A 16,394-nucleotide genomic window follows, 5' to 3' on the forward strand; every position below is an offset into this window, starting at 1 on the left:
TTGGTATGTGTATAATCTGAGCCAAGCACATGCAATTTCTGCTAAATTTATAGGATTTTGCTACAAAGCCAGAGAGAAATCTTTTCTGACACTGGAAGAACATGCAACGAACTAGTGGAGCACATTACATCTGATCTGTGAAGTCTTGCTGAAGACCACTTGCATGCCTTTAATTGCAAAAAATTTCTGAACATCTTTCATCACAAGCTTTGTTGAATTTTAAAGCACACCTTCTCCTCTTGCAGCAACTGCTCTTTTCATTATTACATTGCTTTAGAAAAACACTGCAGAGTTACTTCAAACTAAACAGATATGCAGGCATCACCCTGCAAATAAAACTATAACCTGAGACAATTTTGATAGTGTCACTGCCTCCAAATTTTTCAGAGTATTTCTATATAAAGCAAACTTTCAATACAGACATACTATCTGAATGAAGAATTTAGAAATACATTTTTAAAACATCATTTACCCTAGGGTTTAAGAGTAAAATTTTAAGCACTTCCTGAAACAGCTCATATTAAAGATTTGTTTTGGTTTCGGTAAGATAGATCTTACTATGTGATATCTGCAACACATGCAACAAAATATACAACAATATTCTTTAAAAGTTTTAGAAATTAAAAAGTAGGCATTAAAATTAATGTCATTACACATTGCTAGAACAATAAACTTAAGTACAGAACCAGCACATTAGCATTCATAGCAACTGTCTTGGATCTCTACTGAGAGATACTATCCCATTTCAGTATCTTATCTTCCAAGAAATAGATTTAAATCTATTTATTAGATAAAAGATGGTGAAGAGATGGTAGTGACTGACAAATGTTATAGACAGTTTTATAGGAAAGGCTTCCTAATGGTATTTAAAAAAGTAAATCAGAAAATTTTCTTTCTTTGTGGGTTTGGTTTTTTTTTAATTATCATTTTGTGCCATATTTATGACTGAAGAACCCCAGGGGAAAAAACAACTTTCATCTTCATGATGCAAAATACAGTGAAGTAAAGATAAAATGTGGGTGTTTATTACATGGTCAGCACATGATCTCCCTTCTTCTGAAGTATCTAAAGCACAATGACATGACACAACGGTTTGAAAACAGGAAACCAACCCCTGGGACAAAAACTGCAAAGGCCCCACCATTCCCATTCCCACCCATAACACTACCTTCATCCTGAAAAAAGTGATGCTGGTCAGCAAATCCACTGTAGACTTCAGGTCCTGCAGACGTTCGCGGCTGCTGGCTGGGAAGTTATTCTGTCGACAAAAAAGGGAAATCCTGTTGGAAAGCACAGCCAGATCTATGCAAGGCTTTAAGCATGAGCTAAATAAGGAAAGTGTCTTGGAAACATTTCCTGCTTGACAAGCTTGTACGGCTCAAAACAATGCTCAATAAAAAAGGCCTTTTTGCTGTAGGAGTTTATCTGCTTGCTTAATTAAATAGCTTCTCATGTGAATATACAGTCTGTGGATGCCAGGAGAGTGGCAGCCCTCGGTGGCAGATCTCTCCTTGGCTGTAGGAGCAGCAGGCAGGGAGCAACAGCCCTGCCACCAGCAGCCCTGGCCTCCTGCTTGAGGTTGCTTGTGCAGGCCATTTCCTTTCTGCACTCACCAGATGGGTTTTGGCTTTTCTTCTGAGACACCAAGAGGTGTGGTATATTAGCATCCTATCCAGAGAAATAAACTGGACTGAGAAGGGGAAACGAGCATTGTTCCGTATAAGAAGTCATTGTAACCACTCAGTCGGCTGGAAGATCCAATCTGCCAAGCTAAGCACATACCCTTTGGTGCCTCCTTCGCTCTAATCCGTTTATTTTACACATTTTGCCCACTGCCCCACTGTCTGTAGCCATAGCTTCCTCTTCCCCTCTCTGGGTTCCACTGAAATTACAAGTTTCATTATCCCTTCCAGATATGATACATACATGTGCATGTGTGTAGGTACATACATATACGCATGTAAATGTATATGCTGAATTCAACAAGCTTTGCTTCTTGCAGGACACTGTTCCCTTTCTGACCTCAGGCACTGTGCCCTTTCCTATATTTCCACTCTTTCCTTCCTGCATCCTTTAACAACATTCACGTTCCTCAGTATGTTCTTACATTCAACTGATGTGACTGGTTTTGCTGTGAGTAAAATAGCAAAGACAACCTTCACTTGGACACTATCTTCATATTTGCACATTCAAAAATTATTAGAGACCATGGTAAAAAGGACAGAGGGTAACAAGCTTTCATTTATTAATGAGGACTTGCAGAAAAATATGCTGTCTCTTGACAGCAATTGAGTATTGCTGCAGTTCAGCTAACTGCTGCAAGCAATTTAATGCTCTTTACAGCCATTTGTAGATGCTTATTCCTAGATTCCTTTTAGAGTTAAGTTATCCACACACAGACTCTGGCATGCAGGGTATTTCCAAAATCAAAGACTTCCGTGGGTCAAGATTTAAACACAATCCATTGGATAAACGTTAGGGACTGAATGCGTGTTCTTCATTAGGAACAACAATCAGGAAAAGATAACATTATCTATATTGAAATTCAATCTCCTCTATGGTTATGTCAGCTAGTGAACAACGAACAAGAAGGACAACTGGCATGCATACAGAATAACTGCACTTGCTTACAAAACGCTTTTCAGAAACAAGCATTGGAGCTACTCGATAGGGCTCCACCTCTCCCTCCTGACCTGCCACCCTGCCCTGGAAGGAACACACATTAGTTTGACACTTTTTCACAAAACCACACTGCTGGTTATTAGTTGTTTTAAGTGCTTACAGACATCTTGATTAAACTGGGGGGAGAAGGAGGCTTAATCTGGATAATTTAAGTTGTAAACTGCCACCTCCTGTCTTGAAAGCTCAAAACTAAAACCTTTTTCTTCTAGAACTTAACGTGCCCTCCAGGGGTCCTAAAATTACTGCGAGCTCCTAATTAGCTTCAGCCATTTCTCTAAATATACTACCAATTAAATAACATCTGAATTATTTAAACAACACAAATCTTTCCTCGTCCTTTACTTAAGACCTCACTTGTTGTCCATGGTTTAGTTGCATTAGCCACCAGGAAGCAGCTTTTATTGAAGACCAAGCAAACAAAAAAGGCATCAACGCTACAGATTCCTACTGCCATGTGTCGATAATTTTCCCTCCGCTACTCAGTGAATCAGTGCTTTCTTTAGAACTTCTCTTACTAGTAGTGTAGCTTTACAGTAGCTCCCTACACAACATTCCTTTCATCTTCTTTTGCACTTTGCCCCTTGTCCTTTTTGTTTATCTTCCTAATGCACTTCTCTTAGTCCAATCATGTTTCTCTCCTCTATATGTTTTACTGTGGTTCAGACAAATGCACTAATCAGAAGAGGATCTACTTTTTAAGTAAATAAATAAAAACAAAGCTCACGTTTTGCCACCATTTTTAAATTTTTCAATTAATTATTCACTAATTAAAATAATACAGCAAGGAATTAAAAGAAGAGCCAAATCACATGATAAGACTAGGTTGACTCTGGAGTAGCAAAGAAAGAAACCATAGGGTTTAAGAAGCTTAATGAACTGATGCCAACATTTGAAACTCATCTCTTTCCCATATGCTGAAGTGGGGGGGATCTCAACCTGAGAGCACATCTTGTAGATCCAGAGTCAAGGACAGTGATTCAAGTATGCCAAACCTAAAGTAAGTGACAACATGGCTGCAGGTCCTCTAAAACATTTCTGTCTTACTCGGGGAGAACAAGTATCTTTTTCCCTTTGTAGATGACACCTGAAATAGCTGATAAGAATAATTCTAACTAATCCAGTCCAACTCATTTTTCTGGGAAAGCATCAGGGATGAGCATAGTTCACTTAACTTATCCTTAAACTATTTCAGAGGTACTGAAGAATTTATAATGGAAGAAAAAACCCACGGTTTAAGTTCTATCCGCGAGGAAAACAAAACGGTGTGTTCGAGCAACAAGCTTGTCATGACAATTCCGTAAGACATGAAGTACCCAAAAGGTGAGAAACGTAAAGAGAAAACCAACAGGTGTGTCTCCCCTCTGCCCACCAGTATGGCTGAAAGGATTCTGTTTATTCCCTCTCACCCTGTACATTGAGAGATCAATCCGAAGTGAATTATGAAGCTGGTCCAGAAGCTTCACAAATCGTTCTTTCTGTTGAACAGAAAACACCAAGAAACGTTACCTAGCATCACTGGTTCAATCAATGTTCAGAGTAAGCAGCAGGATATCAGGGAATTAGTGTCAGTTCTCAGGAGAGCAGGAGGAAGCACTGTGTATGCATGATATTGCACAAACACTATTTTCCTTCAATTCTTGGATTTACTCTTACACTGTAATTATTTCTGAAGTCTGTGTAACATTAGAATTGTCAGAAAAATACTCCATTATCACTCTGAAGTAGAGGCAGAACAAACCCCCCTGATTTCTAGCTTGCAATTTGCACCAAACTTATATTTACGAGAAAATATTGAGAGACGAATAATGAAACAGGTAGAAAAGGGTCTAATTCAGAGCAATGCAACAGCTCTAAGATCTTATCTGTTAGTTCTATCTTCTCAAGGCCAAGTCTCTCCAATGGATTCGGATTGGGCACTGCGAACACCTCCCCATTCAAACTATAAATTCTTAGTCTGACAGGAAGCAAGAACTTTTCCAAAAACATTTTAACCATTAGGGGAATAGACTTTTGTTTTTGTTTTTTTCTTAAAGCGGTTGCCGTTTTTAAAAACAAAGTAAGTTCTGAAACGATCAGATCACACAGTATATTTTATCAACAGCATCACCACACAGAGTTTAATATTATGGGCTCATTCCATACCATCTGTGCTCCAGTGTAATTTGAACACGAAGAATAAACATCACAATGCGTTATACTGATTAATATCTAAAATGTGTGATGATGATGACAATAAACCCATGCTTTTTGTCTAGTCTAGAAGAGCTCCACAGCTTCCAACGCCTCACAGATTTAACGTTCTTTAAAAAGAACAAGTTATTTATTGACAGGCAGATGCACTGTAGGCAAATTACAGAAGTCCAATTGTAACATCACCAAGCACGCGGACATACCCCAAAATTGGAGGCTGCAAAGCGATCCGAAGCAGACACATTTGTGGAGGCAGTTGTGTGTGCATAATAAGCATTGATATTGGCAAGTAAGGTGCTCATCACAGCTGGCACGCCTGGGCACATGTATTTAGAAGAAAGACATGCAAAATGCCTGCAAAAGGACAGTTCTGTAAGTCATTCTGGTGTCTTTTGTGTAGCAGAACTTGACTCTATACTGTTAATAGCCCCCTTATTCTGGCTGGCATCATGAACAGATAGAAGTTCTGTTTTCTCCCCTTCTGTAAATCTCCAGCATCTCAGAGCTTTTTCAGAAAGATGCCACCTAGGCAACAGACATGCTCAAAACAGTAGAAATCCCTTCAGTACAGCCCTTTCCAAATCATAGAACAGCATCTCAGCTATTTGATGCCAACAGCTTGTGACTTAGGTGATAGCCTGCGTCCTGATGTCAATTCCTAGAACAGCCTGACACAAGGAAATCTACACAATTTGCTGCCACTTGAGGCAGCCACAGGTTCTGAGGTAACGTGAGCCAGCAGCAACTGGAAAGCATTCAAGCACAGTGAGACCACACACTAGTATTTCTGTGCTGCACTGATATGTGATTCCTTAGGGCTAACCCTTCCAGCCTGCAGGAAGCACGCACACTCAATTGCATTTTCTCATTTAACTGTTCTCATTAAAATGCAAGGAACCCTCCTGCAGGAAATCTCAAAATGATGCCAGAAGCATCTGGGCTTGTGAAAAGATTAAAAAATCAAAGAAAATTTGTCGGAGGGGGGGAATCAGAGCTTAAGAGGTCTGATCTTATGGGACATGGCAAGTAAAGTTCATTCCAGACAAGAGAGTCGGGCCATTTTTGAGCAGTACTTTTGAAGCAGGAATCCTCACTGAGCTCCTGAACTATATCTGGGAATTATTTTCTAAATGCAGCTCTCTCCCTCAGGAACTCATAGAATCACAGAATGGTTTGGGTTGGAAGGGACCTTTAAAGGTCATCTAGCCCACCCCCCCTGCAATGACCAGGGACATCTTCAACTAGATCAGGTTGCTCAGAGCCTTGCACAACCTGACCTTGAATGTTTCCAGGGATGGGGCATCTACCACCTCTCTGGGCAACCTGTTCAGTATTCCATGAGCCTCGTGGTAAAAACTTTCTTCCTTACATCCAGTCTAATCTACCCTCTATCAGTTTAAAATCATTACCCCTTGTCTTCTCGCTACAGGCCTTGCTAAGAAGTCTGTCCCCACCTTTCTTCTAAGCCCTCTCTAAGTAATGAAAGGCTGCAATACAGTCTACTTGGAGTCTTCTCTTCTCCAGGCTGAAGAAGCCCAACTCTTGCAGCCTTTCCTCATAGGAGAGGTGATCCATCCCTCTGAGGTGTTCCATCTCTCTGACTCATCACAGTGCTCATTAACCTACAAATGATTATAACCAACAAAGCTCCAACGAGAATTTCACAGGAATTCAGAAGTCAGTGTTTCAGACAAACACGACACGCATGCCTGAATGCTAGCTTGCTTGGTACACGGTACCTATGCACCAATTGGTTATTTAGGAACTTGATAAATAAAGACAGACACGTCAAACAGCTTTGTTTAGCTTGAAGAAGAGAAAGCATGGGGAGTGGTGATCTAATCAATGTCTTGAACTACTTAGCAGAGAGGAGAGGGTTAGTGAGAAGATTGAGCCAGCCAAAAATCCTTTTAGAGGGAAGACTGAAGGATAAGCAGTGAAATGCAGGAGTTACAGCACAGGAAATTCAAAGTAGGATTTTCAAATTTGCATTTCAACCAGGAATTTCTTCCCCAGAGTAATACAGCCTGAGGACAGAAGCTCAGAGCGGTGGTAGATCTCCATCCTTGGAAATTTTCAACAAACTGGAAGAGGCTCTGAGCAGTCCAGTCCAGCTTCCAAGTCAGCCTTACTATAAGCAGGGACTAGACCTCTGGAGGCACCTTCCAATTCTTTTCCACTTCAGCTTAAATCAATAGACAGAAAAGGTCCCTGCAAGGTGACATATGTACCAATCATAACACATGCAAGCACCCAGATCCCAAAACGTTCAGCTTCTAATGTGCAGAAGTTCACTTTTGTCTGCTGTATTTAATACCACATTCGAAATAAGAAATGAGCTAAGCACAGCACTACTAGTCTTTAAGAGGAAGAATGGCTAATCCCTAATCCAGGTAAAAGTATCATGACAAGAAAAACTCTCTTTGAAGATCAAGAACTGCATTAGCCTAGCTCCAAAGAGGACAAATCAGTGTCTCAGTTACTCAAACTTCCTATAAATGCCTTCAGCAGCACCTGGGAAATGAGTGACTTCAAAGGTCTATATCAATTGCCACAGCAGACATGTAGGACAAACAACGGTCACAAAACCTCATCCCTTCTCACGTTACCAGAAACCTTCAGTGGCATCCTTGGGCAGCATCTTTGTAAAACAAGAGTGCTCAATTATCAAAAGTAAAATATGGTCATTTACACTACTGAAGTTGGTGTAATTCCTTAGAATTAGTTTTAAAGGTAGTCACAGAAACTATTCAGATAGATGCTTAATTCCAGCACTGTGTCAGACATTAACTTCTAGACTTTGAGGAAACCAGTGATTCAGAGATAGGCAGTCTCTTCCTGCTCACAATAAGACCTATAAGGAGCAGCCATCACTGCCAAGCCTTCCGTTATCAACACTTTTAATCTTCTAAATATTACAGCCACATCAATTAGTTACACCGCCTAAATGCACGAAAGACCACACGAAATGCATCTTACGTCATGGCCTGGTATATTGATTCAATGCCGTAACGCATCGCAAATTCATCCACGATCTCTTGAGCCGTTTCATCAAAATACACCTTCCAGGCATCATCTCCTTTGGCATCAGGGATCTTCACCACCCCATTCCCTTGCACATCTGTGAGATGGTGAAAGAGGTTCTGAAATACAAAACAGGAATGAAATCATATGTGAGGCTGCTGAAACCTCCAAGTGAGTTTCATGGAGAACTTGGAACTGAGAAGGCAGCACAATCACAAACTTCTTTGCTCTCCTCCCTTTTTCTTTCCCTCTACCCACTATGTATTTTTCTGCTTTTAGCTTTTCTTCTTGAGTGCTCCTAGCTGAATTTTTTGCATGCATACCCACAACTTCACTCAGCAGACATTGTGAATGATGCAGAGGAGTGTTTCAATGCAGTGAAACCACAAACTAATTAGATTCCTGAAACTTACACCTTTCTGTCCTCAGAATGAAATGCCTTAAGATGGACAAGCTATTTAAAGTAGCTGATGTAACAGCTCTGTATCAGCTTTTTAATTATTGTTATTATACAGCAGAACAGTCCAAACAGATACTGTATTTTTTCCTGAAAAGGACATCCTTAAGATCACTCCTAATAACTAGACACTCACGTTATTATTCAACATAACCTTTCACTTTATCTAACACTGCAAAAGCTTTCAGCTATCATTACTGTGCAGAAATTGCATATTCAGTTCAGTAGATTTCTCACTAACCCTCAAATTCATGTCACGTACAGATTCATCAGCCTTTCAGACAGCTGGCTCCCTGTAGTGAAGGATGCAAAAGTCTAATGATCTCATTAGGACCTAGAGGACTCTACTTTACACTACTACTTTTCCTGATCAAATTATTCCAGTTGTAAATCATCTTCTTTTTATTATACATAAATGAAAGAAGGTGATACTTAAAAAAGAGATATATTCGCAAAAAAAGAAGACAGTGAGTGATCATGCATTTCAGAAGGGAAAAACCAAACAGCTTACTGTAAAAAATGGCAAATATGTACTGATGGACACAACACAGCCTACTACAAGAAGCCTTCTGGTGTTTTTCTGAGCTTCGTATCTGTCTGTTCCCTGGTAAGGCCAGAAGACACAGCAGGGCTCATCTAGCCCAGCATCTGGATAAATATGCTGTGCCTGTAAGTTAACATTCCTGATACATCTGCCCTTGTTTTATAATCTGAATTTGCTTAAACAGGCTGGACCTCATGATATTTTCATACGTCAGATGAAAGGGGCTTTGCCTATTCTTCCTTATTCAGGCACTGAAGAGACTGACGCTGCCACCTGCTTTGTCTCTGATAGACAGACTAGGCACCATGCGTTCTCCGAGACAGGGTTTTCCCTTTAGTCCTTCTCACAAGTCATCTTTGGATTTCTCCCAACTTCTGCAGCACTGCCTGCCCAGCTCAGTCCATCCTGGGGCAGGTCAGTACACAGTAACTGCAGCTTATCTTCTCTTCCCCCACAGTTGTTCATAAGTACACACCAGTGCAGCAGCACAAAAGAATTTATACTGCCAATACCTGCATCACTCAACAGCCAGAGTCAAAGAGCTCCCCAGTTCAGTATTTACTCACAAAGCATTTTAGTATACCTTCTCCAAAGAAAGACAGAGGTACAGTACATGCTGAAAACATCACTCAAGGAAATTTGGAGTTTTTTCCACATTGAACTCACGGGGGGCTCTTAAGCTGGACCAGTGCCTGATCTCTGCCTGGCAGCAGCACAGCTGTGGCAGTGGGACAGACTGAGCCAGCCAGCCCCCAACGCGAGGGACTGGCTCCCTGACTCTTTTTTAGGTTTGCCTCCCTGACAAACGCAGGTCTGATGATTCAGCATGTTCCCAGGCCCACACAGCAAGGAAAAGGAAGCTCATCTAGGGTACGGAGGAACATTTCAAGGAAAGAAAAATCAGAAAATCGTTTCTTCAACAGACAGAAGGAACATGGTGATGACTGAGCTGAACCAGCTTCTTACCTCATGAAGGCAAGTGTACTGAATATGATATGGGGCCACCTTCTCCTCCCCTTTGATCTCCACGCTGATTTGCAGGCGAATAGCCCCGGACACTGCAGACTTATCTGTTCGCTTCTCTAGAAAGAAAGATCATTAGCAATTAGACACATTGTTCATGGTCAGAACAAAACTGGGGTGACAACACTGGAAAAGGAACTGCTGGAAGCTCAGGCTGAGCCTGTGATCAGAGTCACCATGGAGAAAACTTTCTAATACACCCTCACTATGACACATCTAGCCAGAACAAAGTATGTTTCTAGATGTAAGACAGTCTTTCTGACAGCAAATGTGCTACAGGATCTCAGATTCAGTCAGCTGAACTGGAACCACCAAGGACAGAGCCTTACCCCTAGGAACAGGGCTGACTGATGTGGAACTTGTTCATGACTTCACCATATTCCTGAGCTTCTAGGAATTACTGGTTTTCCCTGTCAAGAAGATTTTGGACCTCCTAGGATTATTACTATGCCGGTCAATTCAGCACCATCTGGTTACTTCCCAGTACCTTCCACAACGTTCTATTTTGGTCACTGGGAAAGGTCTCAACAACTTCCCAGCCCAGTGCAGTGTACTTGCAAGTCTTACAGACTAGTGAAATGCTTGTGTTTGCATAAAAAAGGGCACAGGATAGGAAATGTGTCCACCAGCACAGGTGGAATCCAGCCGTCCTCCGAGCATTTTACCCTTTGTACTTTCCAATGCCTGACAGGGAAAGCGTTCTGACATGTTAGACTCCTCTTCATTTTAACTGAGATCAAAGCCGTGTAGCTGCTCTACAGCACCATCATACACCCCTTGATATCATGTGAGCCTTTTTTTTTTTCCTTTCTTGCAAACTGTCTGTATGCACCCAAGCACTCTCAAACATTCCCAAACTAACATGTGACATGTTTTCAACTCCAAAGCCCGGCTCACCAAGGTTGTACCACACATCCATTTCTCCACTCAGAGTACGGACTTCAATGATTGTCTGCCCCAGGAAATCATCTGACTCGCGTTTCAGTCTCTGCTTGACACGAGACTTGATGTCATCATCTTCATCCCACACTCGCACCTTGATCCGGTCAGAAGAATTATGGCACTCACTGCAAACAAGACAAACACAATGTGGAAGAGCACGTAATGCAGCCAACTTTTATATGCTACATGCTTCACATTCCTCTTGACCCACTTGTCCAACAGTAGAGGAATGCATAAACAAAATCTAAATAAACAGGCATTGTTTACAAGTGAAGCGTCTGATAGGAACTCCACAACAACATTTTGGTGCAGGCTCCTGTGACACGGTAGGTACTGAACTTCAGATGTATGCTGAAGGAGTGCCCTGTCCTGACTGCAGCCACCAACTTCAGGCTTGCTAAGTGGCTGTGACTCTTCTACTCATGCTCACTCTCAGCAGCAGCTCGCTGAACCTGGGAATTCTCTTCACTGTTACTGCTTTTGCTGTGAAGCCCACAAAAGCCTGGTAATAGCTAGGCTGGTAATCTCAGCGCATGCACCCCAAAAACGCTGATAAGCATCTCATTAGTTTCTGATAGCTCTCTCCATCAAGGATCTTCTGTAGGCTTTAAAGATTACGTTAAAGGCTTGTGTTTATGCAAGTGCGGTATTTAGGATAGTATGATCAAGGTCTAAGACAAACATCCTTCATGCCATTTTCTAATAGAAGAGAAATAGCTCAGGCAGAGGTAGCTCTCTTACTTTGAGATAGTTACAGAGCAGTAGTGTATTAACATCTAATACATTACAGTCAGATGATATAGACATCGCCTGTGTTTGGGAGGAAAGGGTGGGATACAGTAGTTACAAAGTTGGTGTTTTTTTATTTATTAGCATTGATTCTGCCTATTATTCACAGCTCAGTCTGATACTTTGTGCTCTGGGCAGAGCAGTAAAGACATTTTCATTAAAAAAAGCAATTTATTGTTTGCTGAATTGGCACCCTCTAGCTTAATGCACAGGCAAAATTTGCTGCCTCCCCCTCTTTTTAAGTGCTCAGATACCTTCTGTAGATCCAAATAGGCTCCTGGATGTCAGAAGTGGGTAGAAGCAGCTTATAAGAGCTCTGCTCATTTGCAGGGCATGCAATACAATAAAGCAATCTGAATGCTCATATGAGACCATGACAAGGGTGATTACTCACCATAACCACTACAAACGTCTGCCCTCAAGGAAATAAAACCTATGAAAACAGGCAAAGTCTGCTCAAGGCCTGTTTTCCAGCCTTTTTAACATTAACATGCTGCATCTGTTGCTAAGTAACAGAGAGAAGGAAGAAATGGGTCACAAGTGATCTGCTAAGCCTGGTCAATAAGATGTGGCAGTGACTGGTATTAGCAAGCTCTCTTCCAAGAAATCATTTGGGCTGCTATTGCCACCATTGTCATTCAGGACCGCTTAACAGATGTCCTTGCAGCTCCTACTGATTTTTCCAGTACAGAGGAATAGATGGCAATTATACAGGGAAAGTTAGAGGTGATTCCATGCAGTTCTGATCAGGAGCAGAAAGCATTGCTGCTCCCTGCTTTTGCTGTGCAATCAAAGCTGTATTTAGACTCCAGACATAAGAAGGTTCAGTGTTTCTCTCCTGCCTTTATTTGCCCCTTCCTCCTCCTCTACTTCAAGGATGTCTTCCTTTAACAAAACTGTGCAGCAAGCATTCACAAGCAGGGAATGCTTGGACTGCTGCTCTCTGTAGCTCTCAAATTTATCTCAGTACATTGCCATATATACCAGCAACACAGCATAAGCATGTAAAAGTCCTCTGTTCCTGACATGGTGCACTAACGTATAGCCTGGCAGTACCATAGAGGCTTAGTGTTCCGAAGTGCATGGGCACTAAAAACACAGACTGGCACACAGTGCCATTTACAAAGCACTAGCAAGTTAGCTCCTGACTTCTTCAGACTTCTGGCACACCATGACTTTTTTTTTTTTTTTTTTTTTTGTTAGGAGTGCTTTGATCTTGTTTCTTTGCTACCAATGGTCAGAAACTTGCTCTTTCCTTTAGGAAAACATTCACTGTTTAGACCTACAGCTACCTTAAGTGGTCCCACATGCATCACTCCATGCTCCTGGATATCATCCTTCACTAGGCTACTGCAACCTAACTCACTACTAAGTGCCTCAGGAAACTTTCCAGTAGCATTTACTGAGCTATTGAAGCTTCTATTTCATCACACATTTTTTGGCTGTTTTTAAGAGACTGCTCCACCCGTATTCCTTAAACTGCTCCCATGCCATAGAGTAAGCCTTACCACTTGCTCACAGCAAAACATCACCATCTAGGTCTGTAGAAATCACAGCTCTTGCTTTCAGTGAAGCAAGACAGTTGTGTCAAACACCAGTTCACCTTACAGGGAGCACCCCAAAACAGAACATTGAATAGTGGGGTCTTGGGCTTGTTGGCTAATAACAAGCTTTCTAACTAATGAGAAATTATATTATGCATCACAACTGCTAACATCACAACAGGCTAACAAGCTCTGCTGCTAGAAACTTTCCCCTTCATTAACACAGGAGCCGCCCCACTTCTTCCTACTTTTTTGTGAAGCTTGATTTCACTGTGTGCACATGTACGTCCGTCCAGCCTCCCACAGCTGAGCTCCCACAGCTTTCCCAAGAGGATACAGAGAGAAGAAACACTCTGTGACCCCATTGCAAGGAAGAAACTACCAAAAGCTTTCAGGCCCATTCCAGAGTGTAAGAGACAGGAAACTAGGTTCCCTTTGTACATGGCTCAGAAATTGTCTCTTTCTTTTATGTGCATATTGTCCTGACATTTACACTAGCGCTATTTTTAAAGAACTTACTTTTACAATTCAAGGTACCAAGTAAAGTAAAATTTTCAAGAAAAAGCACACCAAAACTTTAAGAAAAATTAAAATCAAATAAATAGTGAATTTTTTTCCATGAGGTTTTTCTGCCTGAAGCCAGTGGTGGCAGAAGCACTGCAAGCAGCTGAGTCTGGATCTGCTGACTTGCCTTCTGTCCCACTCTCTACCTCCATCTCTTCTGCCACGTTCCCCTCTGGCCTTACCCAACCCCGAGCCAGCAGTTCCCCACACACATCCCCTGCACTGTCAATACTCCAGTCTCTTCCCATGCCCAGCTAGCAACTGGGCTGAGGGGAAGCACGCAAGCACACGAAGCTGTAGTTAATTCTGGTCTGCACACACAGTGGCTTGCCCACACACACGCTAATTGGTATACTGGTGGCTAAACAGAACAGACAACTGCTGAATTTACACTACAGTGCCTCCCACAATGAAGTTAGTGATTTGTATCCTTCTAATCTAGCTCCAACTTTCACAAAAAAAATTGTAGAAAGTAATTCTTAGTCCCAGGCCTCTGTCCATCTGTAAAGGTTGGCCCAAATTGGCTCAGATGATGTCAGGCATCTGGGATGGACTATTGCATGTGCCTTGTCATCTCCAAGAAGTGAAGAGAAAGAAAAAGAAGGGTCTAAGAATGACCAGGACACCACTTTTGGTCAAATGATTCATATTTTGAACCAAGAAGCCCAATGACATGTGTGCTGGATTTGCTAATCATTTGCTGCTTGTGCTAACAACATTTTCAGGACTTGAACTTCCACAGGAACGCTAAAGCCACAGTCATAAGCCTTGTTAAATTGTGGCAACACTGACAGTTTGCAAAAGTTCTGCCATAAGAGATACGAAGGTATACATACAAACCATGTGCCTAGCAGTTCACAGAATTATCTTTACCCACAGTAAAGATTGTAAGTTTAAAGCACAGAGTGCGCTACATTGAAAACCTATAACCTTCTGACACCATTAGCTCACACTGGTGAACCGACACTTAAGAAGACAGAGTCTGGTAAATAACCATTAGGGTGAAGGTCCATTTGTATCACATCCACATGAACTTTTCTTTCTAATCAATTTCTCATCTCAAGAAAGGTGTTATCAGCATGTTAACCCTGCAGGACTCACCAAGCCCTCAGTTTCATTCCACTAATGCTGCAGTGAGACCCAGACTGTACATCCCTAAAACGCACTGTGCAGACTGGAGAGGTGCAATGCCAACATGACCTTACTGCTCCATAAAGATGCTTCCTTAAATTATGTTGTTTTCTTATATTTTCTGCCTGAAGAATAGGAGAGCCCAGAGGCCTCAAATGCAGCCAGGACTCCACTGTGCTTGGCAGCTTCCAGAGCATAAGACAGCCCCTGCCTTGCAGAGCTGCCAGGCTGATAAAGACAAACAAGCAACAAATAGATGTAGCAAGAACAAACAATGGAAGTGAGGGAACAGAGGAAGCATCAATATTTTGCAGATTTAAAAGTAGGTCAGTTCAATCCCAGAACCAAGTAGCTTGTTGTGTTTTGTTATTTAAAAAATATGGTTCAAGGAGTCTAGTGAGTATCTATATGGCCATATTCTGTGAGCAGTTTGCCTTCTGCACCATGGTAGATGCAGCTGTCAGGAAGGGCCAGAACAGGGGACATTTCATGCAATGGTAGAGAAAGACCAGCAGACGGACAGACAGAGCAGCGCTGCTTTCAGAAATAATGAATAAGAGTGCAGGAGGTGGGGAAATGCACAGGAGAGAACAGATCAGCAAGACTTTAGGACCTGTGATCATTTCAGGAGGTTCTGAGCTTCTGAGGAGCAAAGCTTCAAAACAAAGCAAAGTGATTTCTGGAAAATGAGAAAGGAAGGAGTAGTAGCAATCAGTATGAGGAAGTCCAGTAAAGAGTTTTAACAACACACACAGAGGGAACAGAAAAATAGTTGTCTATGGGAAATGGTTTGGATGAAAAAGCAGGAAGACTTGGATGCGGTTCAAAGGAAGCATCTTGACATGGCAGGGTCCAGCTGTCAGCTCTGCTGTGGCCAACCTCAATGGGAATGGAAGGCAGAAAACTTCTCAGGAAATGTTAATTTTTAAACAATGCCAAGTATCCTATATCAGGGAGAAAAAAGGACAGTGGATAAAACACCAAAGGCAAAATCGAAGTGGTAAGAGAACAAAGCGAAAATCCTTAGTAGCTTAGAAGTTAAGCACAACAGCACAATGATATGCCCTGAGATCCAGCTGTTGCTGTCTAAGAACAAAGTGAGTTTTCTGTTCTTACTAGCATGAAGCTCTTTTCTTGGGGAAACAAGTACAATCATTTTGCTGTTACCCAATGCTGTAACACTGACTGACAAATTAATGGTGCAGCTCTCCTAACTACAAAGAGCAGATAAAGTGACTCCGAGCATTATGCCCTTAACTACATTAACTCAGCTTCCCAACAGGTGCTTGCCACAAGGCATCAGCTCTGCCTGCATTCACATTTAAGTTTCACATTATTAACTAAGAAGGGAAACAAGCAGGATTTTATCAGAGTTCCAGTTTCAGTATCTGTGGTACCTGGAGAACAAAGAAAACAAGACAAACTGAATGGTACCTGCCATGCAGTGAAGGGAGGCTGAAGGTACAGAGTTACAGCAACATTTATAAACACACTGATCTCAGAA

At 41.7% G+C, this 16,394-nt stretch overlaps 1 protein-coding gene across 14 annotated transcripts in view; it reads right to left on the reverse strand.

Annotated features, from left to right (window-relative positions):
• The window catches only part of UNC13B (unc-13 homolog B), a 215,155-nt gene that overhangs the window by 51,171 nt on the left and 147,590 nt on the right, over positions 1-16,394 (reverse strand). For all 14 annotated transcript variants that reach the window (XM_037373647.1, XM_037373652.1, XM_037373651.1 and 11 more), the window contains 6 exons: positions 10,818-10,987; positions 9,864-9,979; positions 7,852-8,015; positions 5,076-5,226; positions 4,089-4,157; positions 1,169-1,258 (listed from right to left, as the gene is read on the reverse strand). In XM_037373647.1, the coding sequence (XP_037229544.1) occupies positions 1,169-1,258; positions 4,089-4,157; positions 5,076-5,226; positions 7,852-8,015; positions 9,864-9,979; positions 10,818-10,987 (760 nt within the window). The remainder of the gene's footprint in view (positions 1-1,168; positions 1,259-4,088; positions 4,158-5,075; positions 5,227-7,851; positions 8,016-9,863; positions 9,980-10,817; positions 10,988-16,394) is intronic.

Source organism: Falco rusticolus, chromosome Z, assembly GCF_015220075.1.
Source record: "Falco rusticolus isolate bFalRus1 chromosome Z, bFalRus1.pri, whole genome shotgun sequence".
Classification (NCBI taxonomy): Eukaryota; Metazoa; Chordata; class Aves; order Falconiformes; family Falconidae; genus Falco; species Falco rusticolus.